This window comes from Spermophilus citellus, assembly GCF_964194105.1.
Source record: "Spermophilus citellus genome assembly, chromosome: 6".
Taxonomy (NCBI): domain Eukaryota; kingdom Metazoa; phylum Chordata; class Mammalia; order Rodentia; family Sciuridae; genus Spermophilus; species Spermophilus citellus.
Window position 1 is genome coordinate 37331712 of NC_138187.1, and position 24790 is coordinate 37356501.

Sequence of the window (24790 nt, forward strand, 5' to 3'; positions counted from 1 at the left end):
TAGTATTTAACTTACCTTGACATGTTTTCTGTCATTTTTAAATATGTATCATTCGAGAGCACATGTGTTATGTGCTTGTGAAGAGCACAGCACAGTGCATTTGTGAAAAAACTGAATAAAGTTGAAAATCTCCTTACCTTAATGATACATATGATCATGTCATTCCAGATTGGTTGTTCGCTGTCAAATGATACTGCTGTTTAACAGTGTTGTTTTTAATTGACCAAATTTGTAACCTGTGGGGGAGAAAACCACCTCAATTATTTTTCATGTAGCAGAACAACAGAGAAGGTTGTAGAACTTAAACTAGAGACTGGAAACAGGAAACACAGGGAGGATGTTGCAAGAGAGAACACAGGAAGAATAAAAGAAAATTCTGGAGGAATTCCAAAGCCAAGGTAAAAGTAAAACTTCCTGGTTAAAGTCCAAAGACAGGGACACCCAGGGAATAAAAGACTTTGCTACTTGAGTCACAATGGGAGTCTTTCCTGAAACCTATGTATGTTTCTAGTTTTACATAAGTGAAGGAAATCCAAAGGGTCTTGTTGAAATAGAAACTAATGAGATGATAGGAAGTGCTAAGGTTGCTAAATAGATAGGCACAGAGAGGAAAGAACTAAGAGTGTGGGCACTGAATTACTGCAGACAAGCATCTTGGGAGATGGGAGAGAATATGGAAGCAGCTGTGGAAAGAAGCAGGTGAAGAAAAGTATCAGCAAGAAGTTAAACCAAAGTTAAAGAGAGGTTGCAACAGAGCCAGTGATGAGATGTGATGTGGGGTTAAAGAGGTAAGTGGAAATGATGTGAAGAGGTTAGAAAGGACCAACATGGAACAAGCTTAAGGTTGGTTGAATGTGTTAAAAGAGGGATGGTGGTTGGGTGAGTTGAGCAAGTGAACAGGTATAAGTTCCTTGAAGGAAGAAGTCACTAAAGACTGGCACTGTGCAATGCAATTCTGATGCTGATCAATTGCATGGAGGTCACATGCTACAGATTGAGGCTGCAAGCCCCCTCTACACTGCCCTGTCTTCAGAAACAAGCTGTAAGTTCCAGGTTTCCCAGGCCATTCACACTTCTCACCACTGGTGTATATTTGGGGATTCCCATGATCCTACTGTATAATTCTCTATAATATCTCACTGAGGTTAGAAGAGCACAATCCTATAATTACTGATTTGTCATGTAAAAAAGGACACAAACTGGGACCAGCTAACATAAGAGATAAGAGGCACATGGCTGGAGGTCTAGGAGGGTCTGAATAAAGGCTGTCATATCCTCTGGATGTAACATCTTCAGAGGACATGGATGTATATGACCTACCAGGGAAGCTGACCTTGGTTTCAGCTGAGTTTTTATAGGAATTTAACTAAGCATTTGGCATGAGTTGGATGAGCAGAGCAATAAACTAGGCTCAAGTGCTGCTCTCTGGGTACTTACCATAGAGTGTGGGAGACAGGTTAGTGTCCAGGAAGTAAGACAAGGGCAGGTGGTACGGATAGAGATGGGGGAATCACGATGTAAACTATGTAGCGGGAGGGTGGCATCAGGCAGCATCAGGTCTCCAGACTGTTTTTTTTTTCCTGATCCCCATGTGTGAGGTGCCCTTTAGAAGACCCTGACCAGCAAAGCCTTCTTGAGGAAAGGCCTGTCTTGGGTAATGCTGGGCAGGCAAGCACTAAACTCTGATTTTGGGGCCCACCGGGAGGCTTCCTTTCTGACCCCACCTAAGTTGGCCTTCCTATTCCCACTGTAAGACTGAGTTCCTGGCCACACCAGAAGTCCACTTGCACAGCTCACCGGAAATCCATGTTCCTGGGCTCACAGCAGGTCTGAAGGCAAGTACTTGATTTTACTTCCCAAGAGGCTATGCACCCGGTCACTCCCACGTAGGGACTATCTGAAACATGCCTGCTTCGTCTAACAGTTCAGAGGAGATATGCTGTGAGCACTGGCTCCCTACAGGCCTCCCACATTTCTCCCCAGGTTTCTCCTTAGATCAAGGGAATGTCTAGAATGCATTTTCTTGGTGTGGTGTTTTTCCTGATTGCATCTTGATTCAGTTTAGGTTACACACATCTATACATGTGGTAAAATGGTAAAATACCTACAGACTTCTTGCATAGATGACAATTTCCTAATGTACAGTCTTGTCATGCACATGCATTGGGGGATACTGCATGAATGGTACATTGAACCTGTGTGTTTTGTCATTACAAGTTTCCTTGAAACTGTATTTTGATATAATAAAGCAAAAAATTCGAAACAAGCATTTATCTTGACTAAAAATTCCAGAGCTTGGAGAGCACTGTTTAACTCTCATTTTATGGATCTTTGGGAAAGACTGCTCTTATCTATAGCAGCCTGGCAGATTTCTAGAGGGAAGGGCTGGGTTGGTCCTTCTGGAAAAAGTCACAAAAACATCTCATTATTTTGGTGATGATTAAATGGGCATGAGGCTTGATATCTTATTTAGAATAGCCATTTATTTACTTATTTTTTAACTGCCAGGGATGGAATCCAGGCTACATGCATGCTAGCAATTCATGTACTACTGAGTTATACCCCTAGTCTCCATGAAGAAAATTGAGCTCACAGTTCTGTAAGTCCAAGAGCACAGTGCTGGAATACTAGCAATTCCTCCAGCTCCCCAGACATCACAATGTGGTGCAGAAGTAGAAAGGGAGCAGGCCAAGTGCAAAAGGAGTCATATGCATGGTGTAGACTCCCTAAATAACAACCTGTTCTCATAACTCAGCATTTGAGATCTGCATTAATGCCTTCTGAGGTGAGTGTCCCCATGATCTAATTACCTTCCATTTGGCATCACATATAAAAGGTTCCACCACCTCAATACTGCCACACTGGGGAACAAGTTTAGGCACTTGGACCACTGGGAGGCACATATCTAGTTTCAGTAAGCTGTCTTCCTTTGTTCCATTTCCTGTGACTCCTTGGCTTGGATCGATTTGCTATCTGCATTACCCAGTATTTGAAGTTTTATGGGTAACAGGGAGAGGCTATAATTTAGAGTGGGGCACTGGGACCAACACTGAATTTATGATAACAAGCCAATTCCAATTGGGGAGAGCCAGCCACACTAGAAATGTCACCACATGATGAGGGGAGGGTGTGAAACTTTGGGCTACATATCAGCCAGTGCTCCAGGAAGCAGAGGAAGGCTAGAGATTGGGTTCTATTGCAAGACAACTGAAACCCCATGCCTCCCTAATGAATTCCAGTAAAAACTCAGGCCACTGAAACCAAGGTGAGCTTCCCTGGTTGGTGAGGCACTGAGCACATCAATGTCCTGGGAAGACGATGCATCCTGAGGACACAAATGCTTTCACTCGGGCCCCTCCCACACCTCATGCCATGTGTCTCTTTTGGGGCTGGTCCCAAATAGTGTCCTAACCTTGGGGATCCCCGTGAATAGGAAGCTTCCAAGCAAACTCCACTCACCTCCTCCCCAGCAGGTTCTCCACACCTTGTCCTCTCTTCTCAACATCCTCCGTCCTCTGGTGAGTCAAGGTCTCTGCACCTCAAAGAGTGTTTCCCCTCTGTGACCACAGATCCAGTGACATCCTTGGGAAAAACAGAATGAGCGTCAATGGTGGACTTTGGTTGCTTCTGCCCAACATGGATTCAAGGGTCCAGTTTGCTGTCCCAGCTGAAATAAATTTAAAAGGAGGGAAATATATATGGAAAGTCCATGTTTAGGAATTTAGATTCCTGAGAGGCCATCCCAGAGACATCCCAGAGACAGCCCAGCTCTCTGGCCAGATAGGGAGTGTTCAATCCACAGAGAAGGAGGGGACATGGGGTCAGCAGTGTCCCTGAGCAGAAAGGACAGGATATCTAAGGCAACTAGAGGTCACAGTGCAGAGAACTAGAGAGAACTAGAGAGAGGCGAGTTTCAGAAGGGAAGGGGCACAGCAGAACTCCCCACCACAGTGTCTTAGGCTGGGGCAACTGTGTGCTGTTGACTTCCAACCAGAGCACACAGGCAGTGGGAGAGTCTAGGGCAGGGGACCAGTGATAGGTGTTTCCTGGCAGTGATGAGTCAGTGGGTGAGATGTTCCCTGCAGGCCAGCAGGGACTCTCTTGTGTTCAGCATTGGGTACCCCCAATCTTCTACCAGGCTCTGTCACAAAGGGGACTTCAGGGACTCCAGGTAGCTGATGGAGTAGTGATTAGATGTTACACACCAGGGAAGAGAAGGCATCTTCTCAAAGAGAAAATCTGGGTGGGGGAGCAGCCTCGAAATGCCAAACTTTACCAACATTCAGCATCTGAGGCCCAGCCATGTGGACTCTTCCCTAATGGAGATGGAAACTGTCAGAGCAGAATTGGGGACTCATAAGTGAGGGAGATTCAAAGGAAGTGGGGGTTCGCACAGATTCCTTTCCTCCTGTGGTCTAAGCTTTAGGTTTCCCTTTCAACATGTGGAAACCAGAGCAGTGCAAAGCCCCAGCCCCGTCATCTCAATCTGCGTGGGGTTGCCCAAAGTGTCTTTAAGGTTTTGGCTGATGAATAACACAATGCTGCTGCTGGGTATTCTGCAAAGTGCATCTAGAACAACAAGAATTTGTGATTCTTGGGCTGGGGTTGTGGCTCAGCGGTAGACCGCTCACCTCACACGTGCGAGACCCTCAGCACCATATACAAAAATAAACAAGTGAAATAAAGGTGTTGTGTCCAATTACAACTAAAAAATAAAATATTTTTTTAAAAGAATTTGCGATTCTTGCCTAAATGTGGGCATCTGTCAAGTCAGATGTGGGAGAACAAGTGCCCAAGGATGCACAGTTTGAGCCACCTGACCTTGTTAACTGGCTGATTAGACTGCCCTGGCTCAGAGTGGCAGATCCTCCCTGGGGAGGAAAAGCTTAGAAAAGCACACGCCCTTCCCCAGTCAGCATCAATATCAGCAGGGCAGAAAAGTCTTTGCTTTGCAGAAGGACACAGAGGGGACACATCCCATACTCTATTTGCCTCTAGAGGATTTGTGTAGAACTCCACAAATATGCTAGGATTTGGGGTTCCATTATGGGGTATGAAGTTTGAATCAGGCCCTTTGGCCTGCCACCTGGGCCATGGTAGCTAAGTCACTTCATGTCTCTGGGCCTCAGTTTCCCTGTCTGAAACATAGTGATGAAGCGAGAGTTTCTCTGCTTCTACTGCAAGGTGGGATTTTTGTAGTTACAGGCCTCTGAAGCCAAAAAATTCCATTTCTTCTCAACTCCCATGGAGTGGTGTTAAGAGTGGCAGCTCTCAATGGTGGGTCATGCGCCTAGTATTGCAGCAGACCCCACTGCTCACTGCAAATTTCTTCTTTCTGAATTCTTTGTCATGAATTTGAAGAATGAAAACCACAGATGAGGATAAGTGAGTGCAAGAGCAGAATATAGTCAAGTGTGAACAGAAGCAGAACTCCCACAGGGCAAGAGGAGACCCAATAGGATTGCTACTTGGGAGTGTGCTAGTCTAAGGATTTATACAGCACTTGGGTGAACACACTGGATGAAATTTATGCAAATCAGTTTTGGAAAAAATACCAATGCTATTGGTTAACTCTTGAGACTGAACTTCCATTCAGGTCTGCCTTACTTCCGTTTTCTCACTACTGGCCTGCAATCCCAGCTTCCCAGGAGGTTGAAGTTAGTGAATCCAGGATGCCCAGGTGTTCAGAACTGCAGCCCTGTGTGGAGAGGGTACCTGTACTGGTCCAGGGCCAAGTTGCAGTGGGGTGACAGGTTGGCATCCTCTGGCTTGCCTCAGTATTGCCTCACTGTGCCTCAAGCCAATTTTGTCATAGCAGGCTCTGGAGAGCTATGGTCTCTGTGGATACACATTCCCTGGGATATCTGCTTGCACTTAGCTAGGGGTAGCAGAAGGTGGTTGGCAATGTGGGTGGGCCCTGGTGTATTCCAGCTCACCCTGGCTATTGCTTTGCTATTCTGGGACAAGTACATGGATTCAGTGGCATCTGCAGCTCTAAGTCATAAGGCCTAACTGACTGACAGAGGTACAGCAACAGGTAGTGATAGACTTTGGTACACAGCAGCTGCAGTTGTTAAGACAATTAACAGGGGAGAGATTGCAGATCACAGCTAGCACCTTCTTTTGAAGGTTTTTTCTTTCAGAGCTATCACCATGGCCAAGATGTTGGGTTGCATGTGGCAGAGAGAACTGGGTAGGTCCCTCCTCCAGGGCACCCTTGGCTGCTAGGAACACATTTTCACCTTCAGTTTTGGGCTCCACATAAGAAGTGGGTCTTGTGCAGAAATGACCTGGCAGAGCAGAAGGAATAGGTGGAGGCTGACAGTGGGTAAGAGACTTCCCCTACTGATGCAGGAGGAAGAATATGGCCACACAGGCTTCTCAAGAGGAGTTGTTGTCTGGTCAGACATCTACGAACAGATCCTAGAAAGGAACACTACAGAGTGACGCCCCTGGGCAGTGAGCTTTACAAAGATCACTTCCTGTGTGGGGTGCTGAGTTTAGGGTCAGCCCACTTCACAGATAAGGAAATTAAGGCTGGGAGAAGTCACTTGACCTGCGCATGTATCAGAGCTGGACACTGGTAGAAGCAGAGATTGAATTCAGGGTTACCTGGCCTGATACTGTATTGAAAGAGACTGGATTGGACGTGGGGAGCAGGACTTGGGAACCTGCAGCATGGCTGCTGTCCTCTAGGGCTCTTTATTGTCAGAGATCAGACAACACAAGAATGACCCAGCCGGGGAATGAGGAGGATCAGCGGTGGGCTGGCCAGTGTGCTTCCAGCATTCTAAGGGCAGGTGGTCCAGCTGGGCATAAATGTGCTGGGCTTTGGAGAAGAATGACAAGCTTCTATCTGAGACACTAGTGTGCCATGCCCTTCCCCTGAGGCTGGCATCCCGGCAGTGACTAGAGGAAGTTGGGCTTAGACTGGCTTTGCCCCAAGCAGGCTAGTTGGCACGTCTGGGGTCCATGACAGCTCCTTCCTAACTGCTCAGAATCAGCACTGCTGGCATCACGGTCATGCTCTACATCAGCCCATACCTGAGGATCTGCTACTAATCCTGTGGAGTCAGCCTCTCTTCACTTGTCCTGCTTATAGCTTTAGGAGCACTCCTCCCTAACATGTGGACACACAGCATCTTGCTGAGATGAGTCTGGGGTGGTCCTGGGACCTGCATTTCTAACAACTGCAGGGTAAGGCCAAGGCTGTTGGTCTGAGGAACTTGCAAACACTCCCACAGCCTCTATGCTTGGTCTGTGTCCATCTGTCCTTCTAGTATGCTATCTGGTTATCTCCCATCCTTCAAGGCCCTTCCCTGCCTTGTCAAACCCTTCTCCATAGCATGAGCCTACACTCCTGTTTCAGCCAGCCTGACTTTTTGTAGCTGAGATACATGCTTACTCCTACCACCCATGCCAGTGGGCCTTGCCTGGTCAATTTACAGGGTTCTGGTGTCCCTGCAGAAGTCCATGCCTCCCTGAGTTTCATTTTACAGCAATTCCCATCCTTTGTTTTTGTTTCCTTTTCTTTTTGCACTGGGACTGAACCCAGATGTGCTCTACCACTGAGCTACATGCTCATCCTTTTTATTTTAAATTTTGGGCTCAAACTTGTGATCCTCCTTTCTCAACTTCCCAAGCAGGTAGGATTATAGGAGTGTGCCACCCAGTTTAGATTATTCTTTACAAATATCTACACCCTGGGATGATAGTATTCTTGAGGGGATTTTCTTTTTCCTCTGCCAGGCCCCACTGGGACAAAGATGTGACCCTTCTCTGGGCAGCTCTAGGACCCTCAGGGATGCAGTCTTCATCCCTCTCAGAATACGGCACCTCAGATTGGCAGCCAGGATCATACTGGCTCCTCGTCTCAGGAGCAGCGCAGCTCTGTTGCATTGAGCTCCAATCCTCCTGGTTCCTCAGTAGGTTTCTGATGGATCTGAAGTTTACCGGGGTATAGTTCAGACAGGAGGTTCTTCCTCATTAGTGTATCGTCTGAGTTTGGGGGAGTGTGTCTGACACAGCCATCCCTGGTCACAGAAAAGGAGCAGTCCTGCCCCTGAATTTCTCAGTGGCCCTGCAGCCAATGCTCCCCTCTGGAGGTCTTGGATAGTGTCTGTGATCTCACTGTTATCTGCTGAGGGGAGGGGTGGCTTACCTCCCTAGGTCAGGGAGCAGGGTCCAATCCTCTGGTGGTATGCTCCTTCCTGTTTGGTCACTCTGAGCACCATCCCATTCATCAGTCACAGTGAGACCCCTCCGGGCTTTCCTGGCCACTCTCCCTCCCTTGGGCTCTGCATTGGTGGTGTCCTGGCTTCCTCAGTTCTGTCCATGCCCACACTCCTGGGGAGTGAGTCTTTATCGTGGCTGTATGGGTGACCATACACCTGGTCCTACAGTTCTGGGGGTCAGGATTCTCCCTGGGCTGAGGTTGAGGTGTGAGTAGGCTGCATTCCTTCTACAGGCTCCGTGAAGAATTTCCCTCCTGCCGTCTAAAGCTTCTGGGGGAACCTGCATTCATTGGCTTGTGGACCCTTCCTCTATTCTCCAAGACAGCAATCAGCTCATGTCTTTCACTCTGACCTCTGGATAATGCAGAATAATCTCCCCATCTCAACATCTGCAATTGTACATGCAGAATCTCTTTTGCCATATGAGGTGCTATGTTCACAGGACCCTGGAACATTGTGGGGCTGTTTCAGCTGCCTATCCCTCCCTGAGGCTATTGTGGCACGTCCTGAAACCCATTTTATTAGCCCAACAGCCTTGTCAGTGTCCCTGCTTGGCTGTTGACAGATCTCAGTTCTGCCAACCAGATCAGCTCCCATGACCCTAGAAGAAACAGCAACCCGAGAAGTTACTAGCCCACAGGTGCATACTACCTGACTCACAGGCTCAGCCACAGCCCTCAGACCATAGCATGTGGCTGCTTTGAGCTTTCATCTTCACAGCAGATGTTGCTAGCTCATATATGGTTTGGAAAGGGCTGGTCACAGACAGGAGAGGACAGGGCTTGCCTGCCCTGAGCTGGGGCGGGGGATAGGTCCCAGCTACCTCCTGACTTGCAGCCCTATCTCCCCAGATGGCATCCTGTACTTCTTGAAGAAAAAGCTGGGTGGCACACTGTATGTGTGGGTCTCATGCTGTCCTACCTGCACCCCCATGAGACCTGGAGATTGACCTTCCCAGGTTCTTCCCAGGGCAAGTGAGACAGTAGAAGACTGGGTACTTATATATGATGGATAATATCAACTCTCTCCTTTTGGAAAACTTTTTTTTTTTACTTACTATTGTAAGTAAAATAAAAATGCTATACAATTAATACAAAATTTTAAAAAATAGAGAAAAATACCTAAGATCTAAAGAATGAGATAGTAAAAAAAAAAAATAGCCTTTAAATTCCAAGAATTATCCTGTTAAGAGTCTCATTTTAAAATAGTAGGCAATCTATGTCCTCATTTTTGGCTCAAAGGCAGGTTTTATAAAGTAATTAATTGTAATAGTTCTCTTTTGCAGATAAATGGCGCAGATCTGTAAAAACAGTCCCACATAGCTGGCCCTCCAAGCAAAACAGAAAACAATACCCCCACACTGTCTCCTGGAGAGCTGGGACCCTCAATAAGAATATGTCCTAACACTTCCATCCTAACACTATCCAAAGTCCCTGGGCTTGAAACACCTAGTGACAATGCCTACAAATGCTGCAATAATGCAGTATGCCCACAGACAAAAAGTAAAAGTGGAGTGCTTCAGATCAAGGTTCCAGGAAGACATGAGGCACTGAAGAAGACACAAAGCTATGCAAGCCTTGGAAGGCATCTGCATTTGCACATTCACTTTCCACTTGAGATAAAGAAGCAGAAGTGGACCTGGGCCCTGTAGTAGGTGCCAGGTGATGACCCCCTACCAAGGAGCACAGCTGTGTTGCAATGTTCTCACCAGTCTTCCTCGAGTGACCCATAGTCCTACATCAGGTACAGCCACTGACAGCAGAGCAACAAAGATCACAAAATTGTGGATGTTTCTGGTTCCTGCAGCCATTTTCTATGGCTATAAATAAGCAAGAGCTCCTGAGGCTCAAAGGTAGAGGAGAAGAAAGAGATGTCTCCTCATTAAGCCAAACATGGTAAATAGCAGCCCTCATCTGTCAAGGGCCTTCTCTATGAACACATGATAGCAATGAGAATGAACTGTTTCTAGTTAAACCTCTCACACAGGGCCAACTACAGCACTTCATCTCAAACCAAAAAAAGAGCCAGGCAGAGTGGCACATGCCTATAAACCCAGCACTTGTGAGGCTGAGGCAGGAGGATTCCAGGTTCAAGGTCAGCCTCAGCATCTTAGACCCTATCTCAAAATAAAAATAAAAAGGCTTGGGGATATGACTCCATGGTAGAATGTCTCTGGGTTCAATCCTGAGAGCCACGCACACATGCACACACAGAAACACACAAAATAATAGAAAAAGAAATGACTACGATAATATCAAGAGTATTCCCAACAAATACTTGCTCATATATATTTATAGAAAAAGAGGATCAACCTTTTGAACACAGATGATAGAATTATATTTGTTCCAAATGCTCCCTCTACAACTTGTGATATTTCTTTTGTAGAGAAATATCAACCCAAAGCTAAATACATTGTCTTTATGCTCAAATGATGAATTAATTATTGAGAGGTGACTAATAAAACAAAGGCACAATGGAAATTATACACGTACCAAGAATTACCAATGTGTTAATTATTTTTAAAAAGCAGACTTGAAAGTAAAATTTATAGGGAAAAAACCTCACTGATTCAGTGAAGGTAACACAAGTAACAGTTAAAAACTGCAAATGGGTCAAGTTGATTAAAAACTCAATTTTAGGACTGAGTGGTAGGACACTTGCCTAGCATGCAAAACATCTGGGTTCCATCCAAAGTACCACACAACAATGATGATGATAATGATAATAATAAATTAAGTTTTAGAACCTCCTCCTTTCCCTGAACCCTAGTCCTCAGTTACTTTTTCTAGAAATAACAAGTAGCTGTGTCTCCTTCTATGCAAAGTACGTAACAATACATATTTTATTCTGTTTAGAAGACCAGCAAATGACATATGATGTCCTGTACCTCAGCCCACACGAAATCACCCTTTACTGTTCACAACTTATTTTCTCTTTCTTTTTTCCCCCACCACTGTGCAACCTGTTTCAGTGCCAGCAGCCTAAAGGCAGAGGTCAGGCAGAGCTTCTGGGCTAGTGTGCCCCAGGCTGGGCACTATCAGAGGCACAGGGGAGGGGCCTGCCACAAATCCATATCCAGGAATCACTGTCTCACGTAAAGGTGCACAGCAGACCATGAAATGGATGAAGCAGGTTCACCTAATCAATGACCTTTGGACACACATAGTGTTTTCTGATGTTTTATTTCTAGGAACAGCACCATGATGAAGATCCCTACAAGAGCTCCTTTGTACACGTCAAATATATAGGAAAAAAATGGGTGTATACGATCCCAAGGGATTAAATTAATTTACTTTCTCACCAACAAAATGAGCTGCCTGAGGGCTGGGGACCTGGCTCATGGCAGAGAACTTGCCTGGCATGCAAGGGCCCAAGTTCCACCCCTGGCACTGGGGAAAAAAAAAAAAAAAAAAGAGCTGCCTATTTCTACCCAGCCTCACCAGTGCAATGTACTAACAGATTTTATTTTGTAATTGAAGCTAAACATTTTATACATTTGAAAGTCATTTGTTTTCTCTACTGCTCGTGTTGTCTGTCTGTCTTTCTACTGCCTGTGGGTTCTCTTCGTAGTCACTGTAGAAGACATTATATGCTAAGGACACTGCTTCCTTATTTAAGATGTTACAAATACTTTTTCCTACCTGGATTTTTTGTTTGCTTCTTACCTTTTCCACAGTATTTGTTGTTCTTGTTTTAGATATACATGACAGTAGAATGCATTTTGACATATTATATATACATGGACTCTAACTTCCCATTCTTGTGGTGTAGAAGGTGAGGAGTTAAAGTGATCATGTATTCTTATATGAACATAGTAAAGTTATGTTTGATACATTCTGTTTTCCCTATTCTCTCACCCCCACCACTCCCTCCCTTCCTTTCATTCCCCTTTGTCTAATCCAATGAACTTCTCTCCCCACCACCTTATGTGTTAGCATCTACATATCAGAGAGAACATTCAGCCTTTGGTTTTTTGGGATTGGCTTATTTCACTTAGCATGATAGTATCCAGTTCATCCATTTACTGGCAAATGACATAATTTCATTCTTCTTTAAGGCTGAGTAATATTTCATTTTGTATATATACCACATTTTCTTTCTCCATTCATCTGTTGGTGGGCATCTGGATTGGTTCCATAGCTTAGCTATTGTCATTTGAGCTGCTATAAACACTGTGTGGTTGCATCACTAAAATATGTTATTTTAAGTACTTCAGGTACATGGGATAACTGGTGGTTATCAAATGGTGGTTCCATTCCAAGTGTTCTGAGGAATCTCCATTATGCTTTCCAGAGTGGTTGCACCAATTTGCAGTCCCACCAACAACGTATGCGTGTACCTTTTTCTCCACATCCTCACCAACATTTATTGTTACTTGAACTCTTAATAATTGCCATTCTGACTGGAGTACAATGAAATCTTGATGTAGTTTTAATTTGTTTTTCTCTAATTACCAAAGATGTTGACTTTTTTCATCTGTTGACTGACCACAGACACTTCTATGGTCGCAGAAGATCCTCTGCTTATTTATTGATTGGGTTATTTTATTGGTGTTAAGTTTTTCAGTTCTTCATATATAGGAAGATTAATGCTGTATTGGAGGTGAAGGTGGCAAAGCTTTTCTCCCATTCTGTAGGCTCTCTCTTCACATTCTTGGTTGTTTCCTTTGCTGTCGGGAAAATTTTTAGTTTGATATTTATGATCTTTTGGGAAAGTAAAAGGTGCAGTTCCTTAGAAATTTGGCAGTTCCTTAAAAGGTGGCTGGAGGCGGGAGCTAGGAGAAGCCGTCCTAGAGCTGGTTTTACAGGTAATTAGAATCTTGTCTCTTTAATTTAAAACTCCCTAGCATTTACTCATGAATTGAACCTTCTTTAATGAAGCCAGCGCTGGTCGTGTGGCAGACCCAGGTACATACCTGGGAGAAATGAAAACACATGTCTGTACAAAAACTTGTGTGCAAATATTCATAGCAGCATTATTAGTAATAGTTCAAAAAGGGAAATAATCAAATATTCACCAAATGATGAGTAAAATGAGTCAATTCCTTCAATGTAACCTTATTCAGCCATAAGAAAGAATGAAGGTCTGAGCATGTAAAATAACATGGATGAACCCTGAAGATTTTACACTAAGAAGCCTCACAAAAGGTCACATAGTGGATAATTCCACTTCTATTATGTCCAGAATAGGCAAATCTATGGAGACAGAATGGAGATGAGAGAATGCCTAGGGCTGGGTGAACTGGGGGAAAATGGTGAATGACTGCTAATGGGTACTGACAGGATTTCTTTTGGAGGTGATGAAATATTCTGAAGTTGATTGTGGTGATAGTTGCCCAACTCTGATGTGTACTAAAAACCCCTGAGTTGTACACTTTAAATAGGTGCATCACAGGGTATGCAAATTATATCTCAATAAGCTATTAAATAAAAAGGAACAGGTGTCCAATAGAAAAAGCTACTCTTTAACCTTTCACACTGACACACACAATGGCCCACATAGCACTTATAACAACTGCCAGGAGGACCCTGAGGAAGATCAAATAACTGCTGAGCAGAATTCCAAAAGTACATCAAATCTCCCTTGCTGCATGACATATGAAGTCAGAATGCCAATTCACCTGTCCAGAAACAGGGAGGGTCAGAAATAGAATCCAAGGCATGGCTTTGTTAAACATGATACAAAGAAATAAAGGGAGGCAGTATTTTCCAAAACAAGTAAGGCTGACAGTGGAATATAATTTTCATCAATAAAATATCTACTATGTCAACTAAATATTATGGCTTTCTTTTTTTTTTCACTTGCTATGCTTCTATCATTGTTCTTAGTCTACGCTTGCTATATTCCATTTAAATGCATTTAAAGCCATGAACAAGCAAGTATAATGCAAACCACTATGACTCAGAAATATGCAACCAGTAAACCAAAAACTCCACGTTTGCTAAATTACTAACAAGAGAATTTGTACATCTGTGGATTAACAAGATAATACACATTAAATCTGAATAAAGAGGGAAGGCACTTGAACAGAGATGCAAACATGTTCATGGTGAGCACTGATAAAACTCAAAAGGAGAAGTCCTGTAGCCTATGACTTTGTAACTCCCTGCCGAACAATGAAAGTCAGCAACAAAAAACACAAAGTCATAATTGTAAGATAAGACAAGGTGGGCAGCGACCAAAGGAGGCAGATTTAAAAAGGCTGCCGAACGAGGCTTTTTTTGAGATTCACTCCTGGGCAGCAATTCATCAGACCCACAGAGTGGACAGGAGAAGGGTCTGAGGAGAAAGCGCATGGGAGCTCCACTGGACTGGGATTTTATGGGGCTTAGGCAGGAAGGGAAGGGCTTGGGACAGGAAAAGGTGTTTTTAGAGTCCCTTGTCCCTCTGGAGTTGGTCGCAGGAAGCTGGTTGAATCCCAGGATTGGCCAGGGGATTCTGCTGACAGGCGTTTCTGTCGGCACCTGATTGATGTTTTTTCCCACGGGCAGGCTGCTTCACTGCCACCAACCTGACAATAATGACTCTGGTCCATCCCTACATCCCTATTTTAGCAGAACATAGTACATCACTTGGCAAGACTGTCCTATTAAAGATTTAGGTCCAGGGGCTGGGGCTGGGGCTCATCAGTAGCACACTTGTCTGGCATGTGTGAGGCACTGGGTTCGATTCTCAGCACTCCACATAAATTAATAAAATAAAGGTCTATCAACAACTTAAATAAATAAATAAATAAATTTTAAAAAAGATTCAGGTCCAGAATCTTTAAGAAGTGGAACTAAGGGCTTGGGTTGTGGCTCAGTGGTAGAGTGCTCACCTAGCATGTGCAAGGCCCTGGGTTCGATCCTCAGCACCACACAAAAAAATAAAATTAATTAAATAAATAAATAAATATTAAAAAAAGAAGTGGAACTAGGGGAAGGGGAATTTAGCTCAGTGGCAGAGTACTAGTGTAATTTTCATCAGTTTTGTGGTATCAAGTCTGCAAAAAAAAAAAAAAAAAAAAAACCCTAGGAACCAATCTCTGAAAAACCTGACTCTGAACACTAGGAAGTTCTTGGAAGGCAGCTCATAATAGTCCTTGTTTTCAAATTTCTTTCCCCTTCAGAATCTACTTTTTCAGAACCGTTCCTTGCCCACAGCCTTTGTGAGTGGACTTCATGCACCAATGCTGCTCCCCACTGGTTCCACACTCTGGAACAACACATAGATGTGGAGCCTTTCCACTTCTTGAGAAATTCTGCCACCTCTGGATCAAGAATGGCCAGAAGGGCATTGTTGCCCACTGCCCGATTTCTAATTCTTTAGGATCCCTGCTACCTTCTCCAGATATTTTGAAATTTTAAAGTACTCTAGTGAAAACACTGTCATTCCCATTTGTGGGGAGCCACTCTGAATGACCCATGCCTTCCATCCTGAACCAAGAGGCTCTGACCAATCACTTGGTGACTTGGGCCAAGTAGTAGAAGGAATATCTTCAAGAGCTACACTCAGCTATTCCTTTGTTATACTACACCTTTGACCTGTTTGGAATAGAATGGTCCACGAAAATGCCCTTTGTGTGTCCCCTTCTCTTGCTCTGTCTCTGGGTGTGGCCTTCCTAGATATCAGTCAATCTGCTGACAGCAGACACCACAAGCTAGACTCAACGCCCTGAAACCTGACCCCCTGTCTCATTTTAATGGCTCACCCCTCCACAGACCCCTAAAGTCAGAAAAGCTGTCACAGGACCAAAGAAAAAGGTATCTCTGTTGTTTGTGTAGTTATTTCCTGCAGACCAGTTCACTCAGGAGTGACCCTGAGTGTTTCAGTACTAAGAAATACGACACCCATTTAATTAGAATCTGTGAGGACTGGCCAACAAACTGTACTGTAGTGATCCTACATGTCACCTTATGCTAAAAGTGGTATTTGCAAAGCACAAACATTCACTCTGTTATCTCTGCTGCATCAGACTGTATCCATAGCAGGAGAAAAGTTGTAGAGGTGAAGGTACATTTCAAACAAAATCTGCACGTATTACTCCATTTTAAAACAAGGTAATCACATATATTAAGATGGACTGTGCCTGCTATCAAGAACACAAGCAACAATAAAGGTTGGCAAGGATATAGGGAAACAGGTACACTCATACATTGCTCGTGGGACTGAAAATTGGTGGAACCACTCTGGAAAGCAGTAAGGAGATACCTCAGAAAACTTGGAATGGAACCACCATTTGACCCAGTCATCCCACTCCTAGGTTTATAGCCAAAGGAAAATCAGCATACTACAGTGACACAGACACACTAATGTTTATAGCAGCTCAACTCACAATAGCTAAACTATGGAGCCAACGTAGTTGCTCTTCAACAGATGAATGGATAAAGAAACCGTGGTATATATACATGGAATATCACTCAGCCTTAAAAAGAATGAAATTATGGCATTTGCTGGTAAATGGATGGAGCTGAAGAATATTATGCTAAGTGAAATAAGCCAATCCCAAAGAACCAAAGGTCAAATGTTTTCTCTGATATGCAGATGCTAATTAACAATAAGGGGGGTGTGGAGATAGAGGTATTTTGGACTAGACAGAGAGGAGTAAAGGAAGGGGAAGGGTCATGAGGGTAGGTTTGACTGTAGAATGAATGGGACATTATTACACTATATGCAGATATAATTACACAACCAGTGTAACTCTACCTCATGTACAACCAGAAGAATGAGAACTTACACTCCATTTATGTAAAATGTGCCAAAATGTATTCTACTGTCATGTGTAACTAATTAGAATAAAAAATGTAAAAAAAAAAAAAAGAGGATGAAATCTGCCTAACTGCATGCAGCATGTCTAGACCAGGTGGCCAGCAGAGATAGGAAATGACAAACTATGAGTTGAATTTGGGCCAAAATTATTGGGACTTTTAATTTGAACATAATCTTCTCATACAGTCATGCATCATTTAATGCTCAGGATAAGGAGTGAAAAATGTGCCCATAGGAAATCTGTCTTTGGGGGAAGTCACAGAGTATATTTACAGAGGCTAAGTTGGCTCCTACATCAACAGGCGATACTATTGTGTGAGATCAACATCATATATGTGGACCATCACTGACCAAAACATTATCATGTAGCATGTGGGTATACCTGAAGGCTGTCCACTACAAGGAAGAGTGTGAACTTCTGATTTGCTATGAGAGAACCCAAGCAGCTCTGATGCTTAAAGACATCATGAATAGATTCCAAAGAAGCGGAGCATCTATGCAATTGGTTTTCCACAGCAACATGACCTGCTTCCTGACAGCCAGGACCTGAGAGAGAGCTGCCAAGGAACTCATGGTCACTTGGAAGGCTGCTGGGTCCTCATTCAACTCTGAACATCCAGGGCTGCAAAACTAGGTGGACACTCACTCTCAGCTGATAACACGAATCAACCTGCATTTACTCCTGCTTGGAATGGGGTCATCAGAATCATGTAAGACATTCAAATGCAAAATAAAACTTCAAGCACACCATGAATAACAAACATGGTCTTGTTGATAAGGTCCAACAGTGGGAAAAGAAAGTCTTGCAGCTTAAATGTGGAATCAACCCAATGCCCACTGAGGGATAAACAGATGGACAAAAGATGTTATCTTCTCTTCTGCTATTCAGCCTTAAGAAAGAGGGAAATTCTGACCCCTTCTCCAGCAATGTAGAATCTTGAGGACAGTACACAAAGTGAAATGACCCAGACACAGTGGGACACATACTGTATGAGTTCACAGTCCTCAACACAGATGAGGTACCGAGGGTTCTCAATTTCATAGAGACAGAAAGTATAATGATGGTCAAGTTGCGGAAGGAGAAGTGGGAATTAATGCTTCATGGGTGAAGAATGGCTGTTTATGGTGATGGAAAAGCTCTCCCGATGGATAATACAGCTCATGCCCCACATGATGACGTTATGGCCAACGATGGAACAATGCACCACATACATGAATTTGTCCCACAGTATGACAGCACAGTGAGATTGTAGCCATCTCAGTTGGTGTAAGAGCACTCTAGGATGTTTATACAATGATGAATCACCCTATAACACATTTTTAGGAATATATCTCCATTTTTAAGTGAGACATGCATGTAATTGAGACAATTCACCCTCTACACAGCACAATGGTTAACATGGCGAGTTTTCTACACATTTAAACACATTTTGTGGACAGAAAGATAAAACATGGATTGAATGCCCAGCTGTAAAGCAAAAGGCTAAGTTAGGACGTTTGGAAGCAGCTCCCCAGTTCCACTGGGTGCTGGGTCACATCCCATGCACTTCCCATCTTCTCAGCAAATATTATTCTCTGTCTTCAATCAGAAAATCTCCCATTTGTTTCTTTTTTCTACATGTGAGACTTTCCATAGGGTGCATAGGTGACAATGAAATATGCAGGTCAAGAGCAATGTCTGTGCTCCCAAATATGCTATGTAACTGGAGAGAGATTGATTGGAACTGAGAGGCTAACCTGAGGTGATCCATAGACTCCCAGATAGTGCAGACACTCTAGGAAAACCATGAGCATGTTTACAATTTCCTATGATTTTATGACCTCAAAAGGAATCCTTGTGTCAAACATGCCTAAGTGCAGAGTGTGTGTCCCCTTAACAGATTTCTGAAAACAGTGAAGGCCAGTGGCACTTAGCAGATTAGATTTGCTAAACTGAGTGTTTCCTTTTAGGGTTTTCAAGTGATAATTCAGTGTGCTTGGGTTCTTTTGTACATGCTGAGCTCCTTCTTGGGAGGTCATGTCATTTCTGCCCTCCCCCTTCTTCCTTGCCATACTCCTTCATCTCCCACTGCACTGAACTCTGAAATGGAAATGCCCAGAGATTGGGTATCTAACATGTGTTGTGTTGACAATGGAGAGAAGAACCCGGGTCTAGACAGAAGTGAAAGAGGGAGTCAGAGACCCATAGGTTAGTTTGGCAAAGTGGACAGAGTTTGGATCAGTCACAGCAGAGACCATCTCCTCTAGAACTCTAGGACAGGTGCACATACCAGTCTGACAGTTACAGGTGTTTTCCTTCAAACTGGTTGCCAGGTTGGAATGAGTTATGACATCAGAGGCTTCCAACCTTCCTGATTGGAAGGGACAGACTCTGTGGACCACTGGCAGTGCAGTGGGCAACAGTTTGTTCTCAGCACTGTTCTTCACCTGATTTCCCCTGTTTGGAGAAGAGCAAACAGACTCCTATTCAACCAAATTCTGGAAGAAAGATTTACCTTAATAAGAACCTAGGTTTTGTAGAAGGAAGACAGAGTATTGGAGAACTTATGGCAGATCAAGAAATCTCCCCGTCTGGGCAATCGCCTTCCCAGTCTGGGCAATCGCCTTCCCAGTCTGGGCAATCGCCTTCCCAGCCGAGCACCTCACAATCCCACCTGGGGGTGGTGGTAGATGATGAAGTGGCAGGTCCATCAGGTAAGGGAGCTAGAGTGAGAACTGATTTGACATGATGACTGGTAAGGACGAAGGGGTAGAGCAGTCAGGAAAGGTAGGAAGCCCACTTTTGAAGATCAGAATAGGCCACGGGACAAGGAAGTCCACATGGATGGAAAATCTACAGAGAAAGGAATTGGGCTAGAAGATGAGATCTAAGTTCAGGAAGTGGGTAGAGGGAATGTAAAAAGGGTCACTCCACCCATGAGAGAAAGTGTCCATAATGAGGAAGAGTTTTAAGGAACAGGGAGATGGGACAATGATACAGAGAATCAGGGGAAGACGGCTACCAGCCAAGGGGAGAGATGGAACAATAGCTCAGAAGGCAACAGTTGAAGGTCTGGCGTGTGGGAGGTGAACTGGGATCAGAGGATGAAAGGATGAGTTCCAAATTCAGGAGCTTGACTCTGCTTCCTTTACTCAGCTCTGTGGGTAAAACCCTGCCTCCCATGTCGGTCGAGAAAGAGAGAGTGGACCTCAGAATCTGAGGGAGACTCGGAGGATGATCCCCCGGGGATTTTTGATTCTGCACCCTGGGTAGAATCTGGTCTCCTGCCTGAGACCACTGGCATAAAGAGAAAGAGAGAGTCCTCCACTGAATCTGAGGATGAGCTGGAGGATGTGGAAAGTGAGCTAAATCACCCCTGGGATGTGGAGTCACTGTGTGGCCTCAAAATGAAAGTCAAAAAACGGCGAATGGACTTGGTGCAACCAGAACACCATGAGGTTTTCAACAGGCTTCTAGGTAGGGAGACACCCAGGTAGCGCCCTTCAATCCTGCTCTTTACACAAAGAAGGAACTTATAGCCTCTGCACTTTTCCAAAGAGCCCTGCTATCCCTGAGATCCCCATTCCTGGAGGACTGAGGACCCATGTACCCTGTGAAACTCTTAGATGATGGATGATTACATTACACCTGAAAAATGACCCTGCTTGGGATCACAGAGCTTGATTCCAATTATCCTCACTGATTGCAGACACTGTGGCTCTACTAGATTTCCTCCTCCCTGAGGGGTGACCATCAAATGAGAAAATAACATAGTAACTCTAATTCTGAGGTGGTGCATTCTTGGGGGATGATGGGCCCTCGCGGTTTAATCCAAGTTCTTAGTCATACAGACATCTATCTCTTACCCCAACCCTCACTCAGTTGTTTCCCGGGGGGTTTCAGGGCAAAGCAGCTTTCCCAGGAATGTTCCTGTCCTTTTCCTATCCAACTGGGATATTTGGCTCTTTTGGGCTCTATTGCACTCCAATCCCACACCTTCTCCAATGGAGGTCCTATTCTTCTCTCTGTTCTCTATCACCCATGAAGCCCCTTCTGGTTCCCAACTAACACCAGTGTTCTGTTCACAGAGGATCCTGTTGTCAAAAGATTCCTGGCCTGGGACAAGAATCTGAGAGTGTCTGACAAGGTGAGGTGGTTCTCCACTGGGCAGTGATCCTGCTCCAGCACAGCCTGGAGAGGGGAGGGCTTTCTAGCCCATGGTCCTTCTGTCTCCATGTAGAACCAACAAGATGTGCCAAGTCCTGACCCTTTGTGACTTGTCAACATCTCCCTTCAGGGCCTAGCAGTTCCATGCAGTGAGGACAGGTGGACCTTGCTTCTGCTTGGGGTGTTGCATTCCTATCCTCCCCTCTCTGCTATTGTTATCTGAGATTTTGGGCACCTCTCCTCTTTTATTTTTTTAAATGTTTTTTTTTTAGTTGTAGATGGACAGAATACCTTTATTTTTTTATCTTTATGTGGTGCTGAGGATCAAATCCAATGCCTCACAGGTGCTAGCAAGCTCTCTACCACTGAGCCACAACCCCAGTGCTCAACAGCCTTTTATCTGTGATGCTAGGGATTGAACCCAGGGCCTTGTGCATTCGAGGCTAGCAAGCACTCTACAGAGTGAGCTATATCCTTATCGCTGGGGCTCCTCTCCTCTTTACACTTCTTGGGACGCCCCATTCTCCAGCTTACCCAAGACCCTCCTCACCCAGCTCACCTACATGCCTTTCCTCAAAAGGTCCCCTCAGAGCTGATCCTACAGTACACACTAAGCCTCCTCTTCCCCCGACTGCTCAGACTGTCACAGGTCCTTCCCCAAACCAGCAGGTCTCCTTACTTGGCGACCTTCTCTTAGGGGCACTCTTCACCCCAGACTCCCATTCCTCTGTCCCCTCTTTCCTCCTCTTCCAGGATGTGACCTCTCTCTGTGTTCTTCCTCTCTCTCCATCAGTACCTCCTGTCTATGGTCATAGCTTATTTTAGCCGAGCTGGCCTCTTCTCCTGGCAGTACCAGAGAATCCACTTCTTTCTGGCCCTGTGAGTATTTGGTCTCCTTCATCAATCAGGACTCACTACCTGGGAGGGTAGGAGGGGAGCAGAGGGGCACTAACCTTTCTTTGACTTTTAGCCTCTTTGTCCTGTTTGCTCCGTGTACACGAGATCACAGCACTGTAGTATAGTTTGTTTTTCTTTTCCACACTTCCCTAGTCAAAGCAAACACACATGCTCCCTAAAGGCCAGTTGTTAAAGATTCAAGGAAACCAAGGAAACACAAAGCCCACCTGAGAGGAGTGGAGGAAAGCATGGGCACCTCCTATCCCTGGCAGAGACTGGAGGTGCAGCCACATCTGACTGCTCTTCCTTCCTGTATCTATACCAACATTGCTCTGTTTTCTGCCTCTGGATTTCCAAGACAGATGCCCAATTCCCAGCCTGACACAGGTCCAGTATAGGGTGGTCCCCTCTGGTTCTTCATACAGGAGTCTTCTCACATTTGTGGCTCTTTCTACACACCCCCTGAAAATTCTCCCAAGATGGGTCCAACCACCCCTTAGGCCTCTCCCACAACTGTGTTGCTCAATGCTTTCTAGAAAAAGGCTGGAGTCCTTCAGAAGGTGTGTGTCTGGCAGAGTCCTCTGGACCAAGGTGTGGTCCTCCATAACACTTAATAGGGCTGGTGCAGTCCTGTCTGAAGATGGTCCTCTGGGAGTCCATTTGGGAAGCTGACTCCAAGGGCAGGTCCTTCTTGCTTGTGCCTCTAAAGAGCAACCTGGTTTCTTTCCCCAGCTACCTGGCTAATGACATGGAAGAGGACAACCAGGCTCCTAAACAAGAGATCTTTCGTTTCCTCTATGGGAAGAGCTACGCCCAGCGTCCCCTGTTCCACAAACTGCGCTATCAGTTCATCTGCTCTATGGGCTGGAACACTCGGGTTTCCAAGGAGGAGTGTGAGGAGGTGAGTGGTGCTGTGTGTGCTTGTGGGGGGAGAGGGATGGGCTGACTGGAGAGACAGGAAGGTGGGTGGCTGCAGGTGGGCTCTGGGGAGGAGAAAGCTCAGGAGGGAGGGAAGGACTTCCTGTGCAGTCCTCAGTTTTGCATTTATCCATGTTACTAAGTATTCTTGATGGATCCAAGCAGAAATATTCCTAATGTTAAACCAGTATTCTACTCAAATCAGGGACAATGATAAAGCTTGTCTCTTGATAAAATCAACTTTTCAAATTTGATGGGAAGAGACACCAAAAGGATTCTATCTGTCAAAGCATCTTTATAAATGCTTAATTTAGTTATCTGATACAGGAAAATATACTCGATTTTTATTGAAAAAAAATCTGAAAAAATGTGTCCTACATTTTATATAACATGATTCTGATGTGTCGTCCATAATGTTGTGAAATAATGTTGTGATATCCATATATAGCTACTTCATTTGTCACCAGGCTAAATAAATCTAATAATTACACCTTGCTATGTCACCTCCTTTGTAGCTGACAGAACTTAGTTATTAGAATCAAGCCTCTCATCATTGTAGTTTTAGATATTTGCAGACTGTTGAATCACGGTGACTAGAAAGTCCAAATCAAGGTGAAGTAATCTTAAGAAGTGGAAAAATAAATTAACCATATCTTCAAAACCCTCAATATCCTGTAAAGTCATCAGCTTTGGTGGGGGCTCTTTTCCTTTCCAGATTCAAGCTTATAATCCGGAGCTCTGGGTGTGGCGCCGAGATCGCACCCTCATTGCCTAGAAGTCCTGGAACCATGGAGGCCTGAGGGGAGGGACAAAATTCTGCATCCCTGGCTTGATGACAGACAGAGTCAGTGATTTTCTACTTAGGATGCTCAAGGACCTAACTTCTTGATCCACTCCTCTCCACCTCCACCCACAGCCACCCTCTGCAGATGGTGAAACAACCTGAATCTCCAAGTCAGCTTCATGGTCTCAAACCCCAACCACACAGATGACCCCCTAGAGGTGTGCTGGGTGCTCTGAGGCTGCTCAGCCAGACCTGAGAGAGAACAGTTTATCACTCAGGATGTGTAAAAATCCTTAACCCACAGCAATTGGGCCCACATGTCAGCTTTGATGAATGGCTGATCTTGGTCTAAAGTTAATATCCTTTAGCCATGAATCTCTCTCTCCTCCTGTAAATTCTCTTTTTACCTCTCCTTTTAATTCATCTTGGGTCACTTATCCCTTAAGGATACTAAGCACGGAGATAATTTATTTACAGGATTGTCACAGTTTTAGTACATATGATAAATGTTGTTTATTTTGAACTATGGTTATTTTAAATAGTTTTGAGATAGATGTTGTTCAGAAAATTGTTGTTTCTTATTGGTTTTGTGATTAGTGTTATAACATGTTTGTGTACATAAATATTTCTCTCAAGATTTTAATCTTTTTATCTATTACTTTTATACCTCAGTAGTATTATCCCATAGTCTTATAAATATAGTTTTTATTTGATGTTCAATCATCAATATTGTGACTATTGAGCTGCTAGTATTTAACTTACCTTGACATGTTTTCTGTCATTTTTAAATATGTATCATTCGAGAGCACATGTGTTATGTGCTTGTGAAGAGCACAGCACAGTGCATTTGTGAAAAAACTGAATAAAGTTGAAAATCTCCTTACCTTAATGATACATATGATCATGTCATTCCAGATTGGTTGTTCGCTGTCAAATGATACTGCTGTTTAACAGTGTTGTTTTTAATTGACCAAATTTGTAACCTGTGGGGGAGAAAACCACCTCAATTATTTTTCATGTAGCAGAACAACAGAGAAGGTTGTAGAACTTAAACTAGAGACT

General features: G+C 44.3%; 2 protein-coding genes and 1 pseudogene across 9 annotated transcripts in view; 2 read left to right on the top strand and 1 right to left on the bottom strand.

Annotated features, from left to right (window-relative positions):
• Positions 1-24790, top strand: part of ZNF12 (zinc finger protein 12) — a 1264586-nt gene that overhangs the window by 84209 nt on the left and 1155587 nt on the right. The gene's annotated exons all lie outside the window — the stretch shown is intronic.
• LOC308651097 (guanine nucleotide-binding protein subunit alpha-12-like) overlaps positions 1-24790 on the bottom strand; it is a 70709-nt pseudogene that overhangs the window by 15225 nt on the left and 30694 nt on the right. The window contains exons 5-8 of the transcript XR_014024439.1: positions 24613-24711; positions 19253-19460; positions 3460-3582; positions 138-236 (exon numbers count right to left, since the gene is read on the bottom strand). The product of XR_014024439.1 is annotated as a guanine nucleotide-binding protein subunit alpha-12-like (transcript). The remainder of the gene's footprint in view (positions 1-137; positions 237-3459; positions 3583-19252; positions 19461-24612; positions 24712-24790) is intronic.
• Positions 19711-23826, top strand: LOC308652255 (speedy protein E4-like; the record flags this gene model as incomplete). Its single annotated transcript, XM_081300029.1, has 6 exons — positions 19711-19717; positions 20236-20439; positions 21051-21109; positions 21923-22008; positions 22759-22927; positions 23660-23826. 6 exons carry the CDS (start codon positions 19711-19713, stop codon positions 23717-23719), a joined length of 585 nt encoding a protein of 194 aa, XP_081156155.1. The 3' UTR covers positions 23720-23826.